Source organism: Drosophila erecta, unplaced genomic scaffold, assembly GCF_003286155.1.
Source record: "Drosophila erecta strain 14021-0224.00,06,07 unplaced genomic scaffold, DereRS2 tig00000055-arrow-pilon, whole genome shotgun sequence".
In the NCBI taxonomy this organism is placed as follows: domain Eukaryota; kingdom Metazoa; phylum Arthropoda; class Insecta; order Diptera; family Drosophilidae; genus Drosophila; species Drosophila erecta.
Genome location: NW_020825200.1, coordinates 1,551,395 through 1,564,382, shown reverse-complemented (window position 1 = coordinate 1,564,382; position 12,988 = coordinate 1,551,395). Strand labels below are relative to the sequence as shown.

Here is a 12,988-nt window from a genome sequence, read left to right as displayed (position 1 = left end):
TCGGCGTCTTCGGATACGTGGTGCGTGTGTATCTGTATCTTTCGGACGTATTTCGTATCTGAGTCCCCGCATCCTCACTCGTGTGTTGTTTGTCCACGGGATTTGTGGATGGGCGGATCCCTGGAGATGTTGGGGAAGGTAATCATGCTGTCACAGTCGCTAATTTCAATTATCTTGAGTGTGCACGTATACGTAATTTGTTTACTTTTGAGCGCACAAATGGCCCGAGAAATGAAAAGAAGGCAGCGCATCCTTCCAATAAGTTAAACACGTACATTAAAGTGCATTTATAAGTTTCGTGAGCTTCGCTTCGCCGCTCCCCTCATCTTTTTCGGCTCTGGCTTGACAATCAAAATGTCATTTCATTTCGTTTGGAAGCTCGCAAATCCGCAATTGAGACGCAACTTACATGTCATTACCAAGGCTTAAAGCAGGCGACATGACAGACAAACAGTCACTCAGTAGACTGTGTGACAGAGAGGGGACGAGCTGGTGGAAGGAGAGGGCGCTAGGGCCAAACACGACAAAGACAGTGTCAACATTTCAGCCTAGATAATTCAGAATGCAGTGCCGTGTTGCCAAACTTCTTGGGCTCTCTGTTTTGGTAAGGTCATGGGTTGGCAGGTTTAATCGGGCCAGCTTAAGATGTAAATATTTTGGGTGTTGCCGGTGTAGATCGCAAATCCATGTATCCTTCGGATAGTTAGCAAATAGCATTCCTTTTACTTTAGTTGGCTAAGAGATATAAATACATGGGGACATTATAGTACTATATCGGATAGCCAGCCGCTGCAGCGTTGCCCAACTTCACTGGAGTGCTAATGAAGCGTGGCAACCGGGCTCAGATATCTCGCCTTTCAAGCAGAGCAACTCGCCCCGGCTGTAAATTGGCCAATTATCAGCATTTGAAATATGGTTTACCTGCCACGAATTCTCTCTTTCCTCTACCTGGATTCTTCGCCGCTATAAAAGGTGAGCGGCAGTGGGAATCGGGATCGGAGAATCGAGGGACTTGAGAAGGCAACAAACTCTCATACGCCGTACGCACTTTGACCTTTCTTTCTGGCAGAGACAATGCACATTGTGATGCATCTGAGATGGGGAATGGAAACGGAGAGGGGAAGGGGAACCCACACCTGCCCGCTCCTAAATGCACGCACAGTTCCTTTATAGGAAAGGTACACACCTTTATTTTACACTTCTCTTGCATTCGAATGTATCTGTATCTCTTCTGAGCAGCGACATTAATGAACCGACTTCACACTCGGCCGAAAGACTCTACCTGGAGGAAAAGTTATTGATTATTTAACAAACGCTGGGAAATTAGGCAGCGATTTATAGAGGAAAGCCCTTTCGGATATGCACTTTGATAAATTAATACAATATCGTCTAGCTGGCCATTCAATTGATTTCGAAATTCATTAGCGCGCAGAGGCGTCTAGATACTGGGACACTGTCCAAGAACGGGTCTCCACTTTGATTTCTATTCATCGCATTGTGAAACGGATCGTCTAGAACTGTGTCTGGCTTTATTGCAGTTTGGAAATAGATGAGCTAACAGCTGGAGAGTGAGTGGGGCACTCGAGCAGATTAGATAGGAAATGGTCGCCCCTTTGGAGCTGTTCTTTCCACGCTCTTTTGGCCAGTGACAGAGGGTTAAGGGGACGTAGTGGAGCCAGGGGCAATAAAGCGCAACAAGTAGGGATTATCCGAGCTGAAATGTTTTCCGATTCGGATTTTCGGTTGGAAACTATCGAGGCTGAGCGGCACAAAGGCTGGCAATTTGTTGGCTTGACAACGTAAAAAGAGTTGAATGATCGAATAAACATGCGCAAGAGCTGAAGATAAACAAGTTGAGCTGGGAAATGGATGTGGCATGGTGTTAAAGACCGGCTGAATGCCGATTTGTTGTGTTAGTAAGTGTAGATTATTAATGACACCTTGTTTCCATAACCAAATGAATACTAAATGAATTCCACAACTAGAAAATGTAACAAAAATCCACTTTGTTTGATATCTCTAAATATAATACTGAATACCATGTTTGAGGAGTCCTGAAAGTCCTTCGAAGCACATTTATGCATACATTGTAGATTGTATTTCAACAATTCACACCCACTCCATGTCCATAGCAACATGATGATGCACCATTCCGAGCGTTCCGCCCGAAATGTTGCCGACCAGACGCACGTGGATCGCAACGAGTGAACATGGAACAAAACAATCCGAAACGGCAGTAAACAAAGGCCAAACGCGTTCCACAGCATGCAACAAGCGGACGATTCGGGATTCGGGACGAGTGTTCGGTTCGGAACGGCGCACGAAGCGACGCTGCCGATGCGAAACGAGAATTCGTTCCTCAGTCGCATTTCGATTGTCAGCCGGTTCGCATGTGCCGCGGATACAGAGACAGTGCATAAATCCGTATCCGTGCGATCCGTCGGGTTCCGCGCGTCGTCGTTCCGGGAAACGGACTTAGTGGCGCCGCCATGGACTCAGATTCAGATAGTAGCGAATAACGAACTCGGAGGAATAGAAAATACTGTGTGTGCCAAAAGAAGAAGATCCGAAAGATTGCGCGTATCGCGAAATGAGTGCGAATCTATTTTAAATGGTGTGCAATTAAGGAGGCGAAACGAGAATACTTGACAAAATGCATTTGTGCGAGATGCGTGGCATGCCGCAGCGGTTGCAACCTCAGTGTTTAACCAACGAAAGCGAAATTCAAATGAAAATCAAAAGTAAAATCAAAAATAAAACTGCCAGCGAGATCAAACGCCGACACAGAAACAATCGAGATCTGCATGGGGAGCGGCTAAAAATAATGCCAGTCGATCGGAGTCGACGCTCGGTATTCCCACTGCTGCTGCTCCTCGCGGGATTAAACGGATTAACTCAAGTCGGAGCGCTCAAGGGTAAGTGTCAACAGATGCGAGATGCGCCCAGCTACAGAGTTGCATTTGCAGCCCAGGGTTGCAATGTGGGAGCACCGCGGTGCACCGTTCGCATTTGAAGGGCAATATGACGAATTTTTTCCTCCCGGAGCCAGCGAAAATCCTTTGCGATCGCATATGAGTTGCCTCCTCGTGTCGCTGCACTCCGCATTTATTTATTAGCGTCATTTGTTTCCATTTACGTTTTTTTGTTGGCTATGTCGACTCCGTCTTTTGGCTATTTTTGGTTGCAACACACGCGGCCCGACCGAACAACAAAGTGAAATTAAGGCACTGCGGTTTATTTATGCCTGCAACGTTCGCTAATGGATTTTAAGGCCGCTTTATAGACAACGCGACATCGACTCTGCCCATAGACCCATTATTCATGCCTCTCTCGCCCGATTCTCATTAGAGATGCACAAAATGGGGCGACTTTTCGGATGGGCGTAGCTGGATGTTTGGGTTGGATGTTTGGCAGGGCAGTGCAATCGGTAGCGTCATTCCGGAGATCTCTCAGAAGTTCTCTGCAGGTTAGGGAAGGTTAAGAAGTATCCATTAGTATAGATACTTTCAAGAACAATGTGGCGTATTCCCTCTCCTTATCACAACATAAACGAAGACCAAAAAACTAATGCTAACCCACTGAACCCACTTAGGGATCACATTTGGGAAAACGAATACAACTGCCACAGAATACAGAGATCGTATTACACATCAAACCCGAAAAGCAAAGTGAACAAAATGCATATGTGGAAAATGAGTTGGATGAGGGTAAGCCGAGACACAGAAAACGTAAGCCCCTAAGGGAGGATCTCGGGAAAGATCACTCATCAAAACCAAAACCAAAACCGAACTTTAGATAAATGAGTAATGAGTTCGAAAGACTAATCAACCGAGTGTAGTTTCCCCGCACCAATCTCGCAACTGATTACAGGAAAATCAAACAAAGAATCGAGTCTGTGGCTTTTGTGGTCGAGATGGCAAGTTCAAAAAGAAAACTAAGGCGAAATGCTTTGAGGTTGGCGGGCTAAGGAACGGGGGAGTCAAGCAACGCTTTTGAATTAGACCCTTTGGCGATTTCATGGCTCTATAGCTGCGCCGATAAAACATATATCTAAATGAGCTTAAGTCGTCACACCCCTTGCAACGCTGAGAATGTTGTAATCTAATGCTTATTAAACGCTTTTTAATGCCAAACCAACGACGCCCAGTCCGCCGATATCGTCCATGGACACACGCAATTCGGATTCGGATTGGGATTGGGATTTTTGAATTCGGATTTCAGTAAACACTTGAACACGCAACCTGAGGCTGTGTGCTGCAACACAACAACACCGAGTATCTGTATCTCAGTGTCCCCATCCCGAAAGCCCCGATGTGACGTGGCAAGTGTTGCACGCGACGTCGCCCGTTTGATATAATAAATTGTATAAAATTATCTGCACCGGCACACGACAGGATTTCGTTCCTCACTTCTGGTGGTGTGTGACCAGCGAGATCCAGTTAGCAGCCCAGCTTTTGGCTCTTGGGTGGTGGGTCAATCGCAGTCGGCTTGAGAATCTGTCGGGGTCATAAAAATTATCGCCCTCGACACAAAGTTGCAGGGTTGACAGCCTTGGCAACCTTCTAATGCCACTCTGGGGAGCGTTTTTCCAGCTAACTGGACTGACTGCACTTCTCTTTTTGTTTTCGAGACCGGGGGTGGCAGTCTATCCTTTCCTTTGTCTTGGCCGTTTATGTTGGCATTTTTTGGGTTTTTTTTTTTTTTTGGTGCCCGCCTGGCAAAAGCCTTTCGGCTCTTGTGCAATTTTCTCATGTGCATTATGCGAAAATTGGGCTAAGTAGCGGTCTCTGGCTTAGTTTTCCTACTTTCCCGGGCGAAAGAAACGGAGTCAAGTGCTGTGGCAGCTCCGTAGCATGTTATTTGTTCAATCACATGATTGCCCTACCAATCGCCCGGCACTCAACGAGATCTCCCATTTGCTCCCAGCTGCAGGCTAGATAATGAGGGGTATGGATACTATGGGATAGCTTGCACCGATACGTTGGCACACAGTTTGGGGCACGAATGTGATTGAAAGTCGGGCCAATGTGGGTGGAGGTGTTGCACGTCGGCTGGCGAAAGGTCTTGCGGATAGCGACTACTAGTACTTCTAGGGATATTTGAATATAGCGACTAGCACAGGTCACTCCTGTTCCCAATTGCTCCTAATTTTATGTAGTTGTGCTTCTAATAACCAAACCAACTTGGTTCGAATTCCTTAGAAAACATATCGCCACTCCTTGGGGCAAGGCATTTACTACTAATTGCAACCACGCTTCCACTGGCTGCAGTACGCCTTTTCTAAGAGCACTCGATCTCGAGTCGGCTATTTGCCAGCCAAACAATAATTAATTATTTAAAACAACAGGCTTACGAGGCGGCCAGAACTCAGAACCCAGAATGCAGAACGCAGATCCAGAGGCAGAGACATTGGCCTGGAAGTCTGAAAGGCGACTTGGACATGGTGGACATGGTCAGCTGGGTAGTCGGAGCCAAGTTTTGCCTACGCAAAGATTTTTGTTATTTCTTGCCTCCTGGAGATTTGGAGACCCAGCCTGACAGCCAGCCCGTCCAGCGAACAGTGAACAGTGTATATATGTGGGTATATCTGGGTGCTTGGGTGCCGTGGTTGATATAGCCGTGGGTTTTATGTACATTTCGTTGCCGTTGCTCGGCTGTGATATTAAAAATAAAGGAAAATTAAGCCTGGCAGCCGCGTAAAATGCAAACTTGCATCCGAAATGTTGCAGTTATGCCAGTTGGCGTTTAAAGCCGTTGCTGTTGGCCACATTTTTGCATGCAATGCAATGCAATGCAGTGCCTGGAAAATGGTTATTCGTTTTTCGAGAAGGCGTTACTGCTGGATTTTCCGAAAAGTTTTTTCGGCCCGTTTATATTCGTTCGTGGTGCTTAGCTCGGAGCAAATCGGAGCCCAGCTTGGTGAGAAAAAGGTTCGCAAATTGCATTGGAAATGCTGTGTGCAAAGGAGTTTTTCGCGGAGAAAAGAGCTCGGGAAGGGGCTGCAACTGGAGGAGGATATGCAATTCTGGTGGGGTCAATCAACATGGAAATTTGATTCACAAGTTATGGGAAAGCAGTGCGGCAAATCGACGGGAGAGCGGCCTATCTATGCGAGATTCGTGGAAATCTTAGTGCAACATCGAATGCAATTGGGAGATGCCTCAGAGGCACCTACATACCGGATTCATGCTAACGCCTTAAGTCAGCCACTATTATCCTTTGCCCGCAGGAAAACGTTAACAGTTAGGCAAAATGAGTTAACTGGGTGGATCAACAAGTTTCGCTCGGCTAATACGTATTTAATTACACAAATCTGAAACTTCCTGAATCTGAAGCTGCCCCGAAAAGAGGTTTGTCTTTGTCTTTGCCATTTATCCTTAAGCAAGTCGTCGTCGCCAGAGATTTGCATATTTGCACTTGATGATGCTGCCGCTGCTGCTGCCAGTTGCAAGTTGCTGGTTGCTGGTTGCAACTCGCTGCTGTGGCAGACATGGCCGCCAGCAATCGCCATTTGGGGTTCGGTTTGAGTTCGGGCTGGGGCTTAAGTTTCAGCTGCCTACGCGCGGCGAGGAAATTATGAAAAATGTTCAAAGAATCGCCTTGAGTCATCGTTTGCAGTCAGTTGCCACAACGTTGGCGTTTGGATTTTTCTCTCTCTATTTCTGCCTCTTTCGGAGTGGGTCTGAAAAGATTTTATAATTTGTTAACAAGCCCCAGAAGATCGGCGCCGTGGAGTCCGCAATGCCGGCCATTATGACAAGTTGACAAACGGCTTAATCTCAATCGGCGACTTGCTGTGCGATCCCCGAATCACCGAAGATGCGCGGCATTTAAATCAATGAGCCGGGTCCCTCGATTCGAATCGACTAGATGTCCATCGCCGGACGTTTATCGCATTGCGGATATCTAATATCTGGAGGGGACTGCGACTGCGACTCCAATGGGAACTCCAAGTCCAAGAGCCGTGTCTAAAGTCTTGCCAGCGAGTGCGACACATGCAAATTGGCCCATGTTGCTAAACAAGTTTCGCGGCTGTTGCATTTGCGGCTTGTACTCACCTGCGTACGCCGACAACAGCGACAGCAACAGCAACAACAGCAAGTTGCAACAACAGCAGCAGCAACGACAACAAACATGCAAAAATTGGATTGCCGACTCTGCGTGCAAATAAGGCAACAACAAGGTGAAGTTAAAGCCACAGCAAGTTGGCTATAAAAAGGCGCTGCCGTTGCAGACAATCAGCCATAAATCTAAATGACTGTCAACCCAGGCGAAACCTACAATGGAGCCTTGTTCTTGCAGCAGCAACATGTTGCCAGTCCCCCTGCCTCTACTCACGCTCATTTGCTGCCATTGGCGACCGCTGATAAGACACTAAAATATGCTAAAAAGCTAAAATAAACTTGATATTGATATTGCGGTGGCATTGCCAGTGCCATAAAGCAGAAAGCATTTAGTTAGGGATCGTGCTCCACTAGGAATTCGCAGTACCTGGTCAAGAATGCTGAAGTAGAAGATGTCTATGGTGTCTATAATGCGCCAAACACACAATGCAATCTGTTTAAATGGTCAGCTAAATGTGCAGAGAAAAGGAGTTCTTTGCTGGGATATTATTTGTACAATTTATTGTTATTACAAATATGCTCTAGTAGCTTCGGCTAGATAGCTCCTTTCTTATTAATTTCCATTTAAATTGATGCAACATATGGCACTTAAGCCAGCTCCTAAATTAAAATGCTATGTATAAAATATTCAACAACTTCATTTCTCCCCACTACCCGTAAACCTCTCGAAGAAATCACGCATAAATTTCCCATGCATTTTCCCGGGTAACCAGAGCCTGGTCACTGGAGTTAAGCACTTTTAATTCACGTATCGCCGCATCGGTTTGTGTTTTATAATTCCTTTTTTTGTTCTCCGCTGCCAACTGAAAAGTAAACCCAGAGTGGGCTGGGCAACCTGCCCACGTCCGTCTGGAGATTTGGTAGCTTTGGCCATTCAACGAGTTTGTCATAAAATTAATTTGGTTTTTAGTTGGTTACTTGATGATGAGGACGGTCCACCGGGCAGTCAACCTGTTCTGCGGCACAAGATTTTACTGGTTTCCCTCCCCACTCGGCTTTCGTTTTCCTTTATTTTGTGCTTTTTCACCGAGTTAATTTATTGCACTTTTGCGACGACGGCAAATGGGGAAATGCGATATGCCAATCACTCCCCAGTGCGGCGACACTTTCCCAACTCCTCCTCCTCCGTGGGGCATGCATTTAAGATAAGGCCTCACTTGTCGCCTCTCGGTATTCGTCTTTGTTTTTATTTTAGCAGTATTTACATTTGAAGACTCTCGAAAGTCGACTGTCTCCGGGGTCTGGGATCGAGTTACAGAACTCTCCGGCATTCGATGCTGGATTTGTTTGCGCTGTGGTAAATGCCAGAGAACCTGGCAAACATTGCAATCAGAATTTGAAACTGGGTTAGACGGCGGGTGTGTTCGTCTCCGGGGGAGCAAATATTTGGCTAGCTGACGCACCTTGTGGGAAACGGGCTTTGAATTTCTGGGAAGGCAGCTATTATTAACCCCTGAAGGGAGCCCCGGAATCCGGCTCTGGAAAATAATTAAAAGTGCAGCGGCAATTAATCAAGCGATGGGAAGGGATCGAGGAATTTGCATAGCGCAGATCGCTGATCGGCGATCGGCGATCTTAAAGTGATCGCCCGACAGCTGAGTGATCTTTCTTTATCTGAGATTGATGCGCATCGCGTGCAGGGCCAACCATCCAGACATCCAGCCATCCAGCCAAGCAGCCATCCAGCAGATACACAGATACTATATCTCGATCTCTGGGCAGCCGCAGCATGATCATTAATAAACCGCTGTGAGCTGTCAATAGGCATCAGCGTCCAGCGATCCGCGATCCGCGATCTGCAATCTGGAATTTGGGACCTGGGTTCTCTGGGGGATTGGGGGAAAAGTGGCTGAAATCAACACGAGGATCGGATCAGCCTGACTGACACTGTTTGGCACTCGGATTGGCTGTGATTCGGTTCCTGTGACAATTGCCAATTGCCTGCTGGCCGGGTGATAACTTTATTTGATCGATCTCAACGGAAATCGTGGCGTTGCGGGAGCCCCTCTCGGTTCATAAACATCATTGCCGTGCAGTGCAGCGCATTTTGTAAACATTCTCAGGCCGGGGCTAAAAGTCTAATAATTGCCCGACAGCAGACATCCAAACACGTCGTTGTCTTATAAACAAAAATTCAATAATGCATAACAAAAAAGGAGCAAGGACTGGAGTACATGGGAACGGAGGAGCCTTGGGCTGCCTTCGGGATTCTGCAACATAAAATAATGATGATGAAAACGTTGCACATGCCGGGCTGCCGCGATGAGTCGGCTGACAATGATGAGGCATGATGACAGACCAACAAATCGAAGGTTTCGCAGGCTGCAGGCTGCAGGCCAAACTTGCCACTGTTGTATGTTGTTGGTGGTTGTGATGTTGCTGCTGCCGCTGCTGCTGCTGCTCCTTGTCGGTCTCACAATCGACAGCAATCGTCATCGTTACCACAACACAACACAACACAGTGGAGCACATTGTAAAACATCCGCACAAAAGGGCTTAGGTCCAGGAACAGCAGCACTTGCAACTTAGTGTGGTAAAAACGAAGCCCGTCTCAATGATGGGAGAATTTGCGTTAGCGGAATGTGTGACAATCATGTTTATGCGTGGCGGTAAATCGCGAATACCACTGGTGCGTATCACTAGAATATATTCAACACTTCGTGCTGGGTAGGAGTTTGTTCCGTAAATTATATGCATCTAAAATATGCCATCCGATGTTCTCGCTATCGCCAGCAAATACTGCTCATCTGCTACTTTATCTGCTTGCCATTCGATTTTATTAGCGAATCCTTTGTCAGCCAACGCACAACGCATAAACCCCATTGCAACATCTCCCTGATCCCCTCGAACCCCCATCAATTTGCTGTCTGTCTGCCCCACACACAGTAAAAAAAAGAAGGAGAAAACACGAAAAAAGCGAAAATCTGCCGTCGGGCAGAAATTAATTTTTCATAATTTTTTTGCGCCCTTTTCTGCTGTTGTTGTTATCGCAACTTGTTCGCCAACTCCACTCCACTGACTTTGGCCATGTTTTGTGAAAATATCCACCGTCGGCTGGGGTCAAGGTTGAGTGAGTAAGGGGGGCGGTGGGCAGGGGCTTTCGTGTTATTATTAAAGTTGATTGTCAAATGCGGCCCTTAAGTGATTTTTATAGGGCTTTAATTGGGCGAGGACCTCGGCGGCTGGCTCTTTTTGAAGCTGCCCCAAAGGGACATCGGCTGGGAAAAGGCATGCGGCTTAATTACTCACAGTGGCCAGCAGGCAGGAAAATATCTTTTCTTTTTGCAGTCGCGAGTATCTCGTTCAAGGTGCAAACTTGCGCGCGACATTCTGTGTTGCTGCAGTTGCTGCTGTTGCTGCTGTTGTTGCTGTTGTTGCTGTTGGCTGACTGTTGACAGCATGACGTGACAACATGCAATGCAAATCGTGTGACACGATGCCCCAAAGGGTTAATGTATAAATTAAATTTTCGCACTCGCAAGGCCGGACATATCTCTATTAGCCGCGCAGATACAGCTCCGATTCGGATACAGATGCAGCTACAAGGTGGGTCAGGACCCAGGGAATGCGTAGGGGAAGCAATAACAGAAGTTGTCTTAACCTGGCTTAGCGAATTTTCACGCTCTCCCACACACACACGCGCACGCACCCACGAAAACCAAGACTTGGAAAAGCAATAAGTAAGGGAAAACAAAGACCAGACATAAAAGTTGTATAATTTCGCATTGGCAGGTCTAATCCCACCAGGTAGAGAAACCCACACACAAAACGCACACCTAAGTCGCCCGAAAAGTATTTATGATTATACTTGTATATTTCTGCTGCTCCTTCGACGTGGCCAAAACCAGCTGCTTTTGATGTTGTTTTTCTCTTTGAGCAAATTAAATTTTGTTGGCCAAAAGTTTTGGCAATAAAATTTAACAATTCCCCGTCTACAATTTTTACGATTATCTCCGCCGCTTTTGGAGTGCTGTGGCAACAATTTCCAGCTACAATTTCGTTTAATGCGAGACCAAGAAGTTGCCTAATTGTGGCGGGGAAATCTATTCCACTGGCCGCTCGCCTGGAAAATGGCCGCAAAGTAAGGTCAAAGGCAATTCGAGCCGCTCAAGGAGTGGAAAATCTGTGGACTCTGTTGCGTAGGTAGAGAATTCCGATGGTGCAGCGGCATCGCCGCCTCACAGCTCGAAGAAAAGAAAATCTAGCCGAGCCAAGTCAAACAATGGTGGAAAAACAAGGAACGCATTCCCCGCATGAGCAAGTCATAAATTTTCCCCGAAAAAATAGAGGAAAACAATAAAACGAACCCAACAAAAGGAGAACGAACACGAATCGAAGCAGCATTGAAAAGCAAATAGTCCCAGAAAGAGGCTGAAAAGGTTCTCCACGGCGACAGAATCCGAACCCGAACCCGAATCCCAATCCGCAGAGTAGGTAGGCGACCCATCCATTCGATGGATAGATAACTGCACTCGTGGGCTGGCCAAGTATCTAAAGTATCTTAAGTAGGTTTCGCCTTAGGTAGAGCCGTGGATGCAGGTGTCACTTGGCCGAGGGCACAGTGTTCACTCGAAGATTGGCTCGAAAGGCGAGGGAAAACCATATGCCGAGGGAAATTGGAAAGGAAACTGTATTAGGATAAGATATTTGAGGAACTCCTGCTGACAGCGTCCTAAGATCTTTTGTGCAGATGGAAAACTATTCTGCGTAAAGGCGGCTCAGAAACCTGTCTGGATAAAAACTAGCTATGGTAGCGGTATCATAAGAGCTCTCATCTTAGCCAGCCTTACTGATCAACACATACTTCCTCTCTCTAAGTTTTCATGAACCTCTGCCGATACATAAACTCTGTATACAGCCACTTAAGTGGTCGCTAAACGAACGCATTCGACCAGCCCCGAATCGCATTATCCGCATGCTCTCTAAGAGATACTTCCTCCTCGAGATTCGCGATTCGAGATTCCGAGCATGAAACGCTAAGCTCCAAACTGCAGACCGCAGACTCCACTTAGACAAAGCGATCATTCAAATTTCAGTCTTTAGTCAAATTACAGACTCTTTGGGGTTCGTTCCTGGGGTCTCGTATCCGTATCTGCGCAATTTTGCGAAATCTGCCACAAATTTGGCGCCCACACAGATACACACTCAAATAGCCGAAAATGGCAGCTAATTGGAAGTAAATCGAGTTAAACTTTCTTTCGCTAAGCCGAAAAACCAAAATGCCGCGAATTGCACGCATGAGGCCCGGGGCATTTTGAGATACATGCTACGAGTATCTTGTGCTGTGTATCTCATAGTTTGCATAGCTAATTAGCCAACTTTGGCTCCGCAGTTGCCGTTGCTCAAGTCGGTCTCTGATCATTGATCAGTGCCGGAGTGCCAAGGCTAACGAACCAAATGTATCTTGTGGAACGTTCTCACATTAGTCACGCGTTTAACATATTTTCGTTTCGTTTCGTTTCGAGGTCCGTTTTAAATTTAATATATTTCGTAGCTCCGGAAGAGGAGAGGAGGGCTTGTTCGGGGGGTCAATGTATGCAAATATTTTAAGCTGCAAATCCAGCGTGCGTAACCGGGAGAGACAACAAAATTATACACTGCGCGGAATTCGCAAATTATCCAACTGCTGTTATGAGCTGAATGTAGCTCCTCAGATCGTCCCAACTGGGCATCGATCTTTCCATTAGTTATCCATCCTATCCTGTCTAGTCTCTGTTTAATCTCTCTAGATCCAGATCTTCCCCAGACTTTTCCCTCAGTGCTGAGATGCAGATCCAGAGCCAGACCCGTACCCATCTGCATATGCTAAACACAGGGTCCAGCATTGTTTCCTCGGCGCGACTCCTCGCCCATCGCGAGCACTT

General features: G+C 46.7%; 1 protein-coding gene across 1 annotated transcript in view; it reads left to right on the top strand.

The window, feature by feature from the left end:
- The first annotated feature begins 2,653 nt into the window (after positions 1-2,653).
- LOC6541317 (roundabout homolog 2) overlaps positions 2,654-12,988 on the top strand; it is a 37,917-nt gene continuing 27,582 nt past the window's right edge. The window contains exon 1 of the mRNA XM_001968252.3: positions 2,654-2,915. Within this exon, the coding sequence (XP_001968288.3) occupies positions 2,654-2,915 (262 nt within the window). The remainder of the gene's footprint in view (positions 2,916-12,988) is intronic.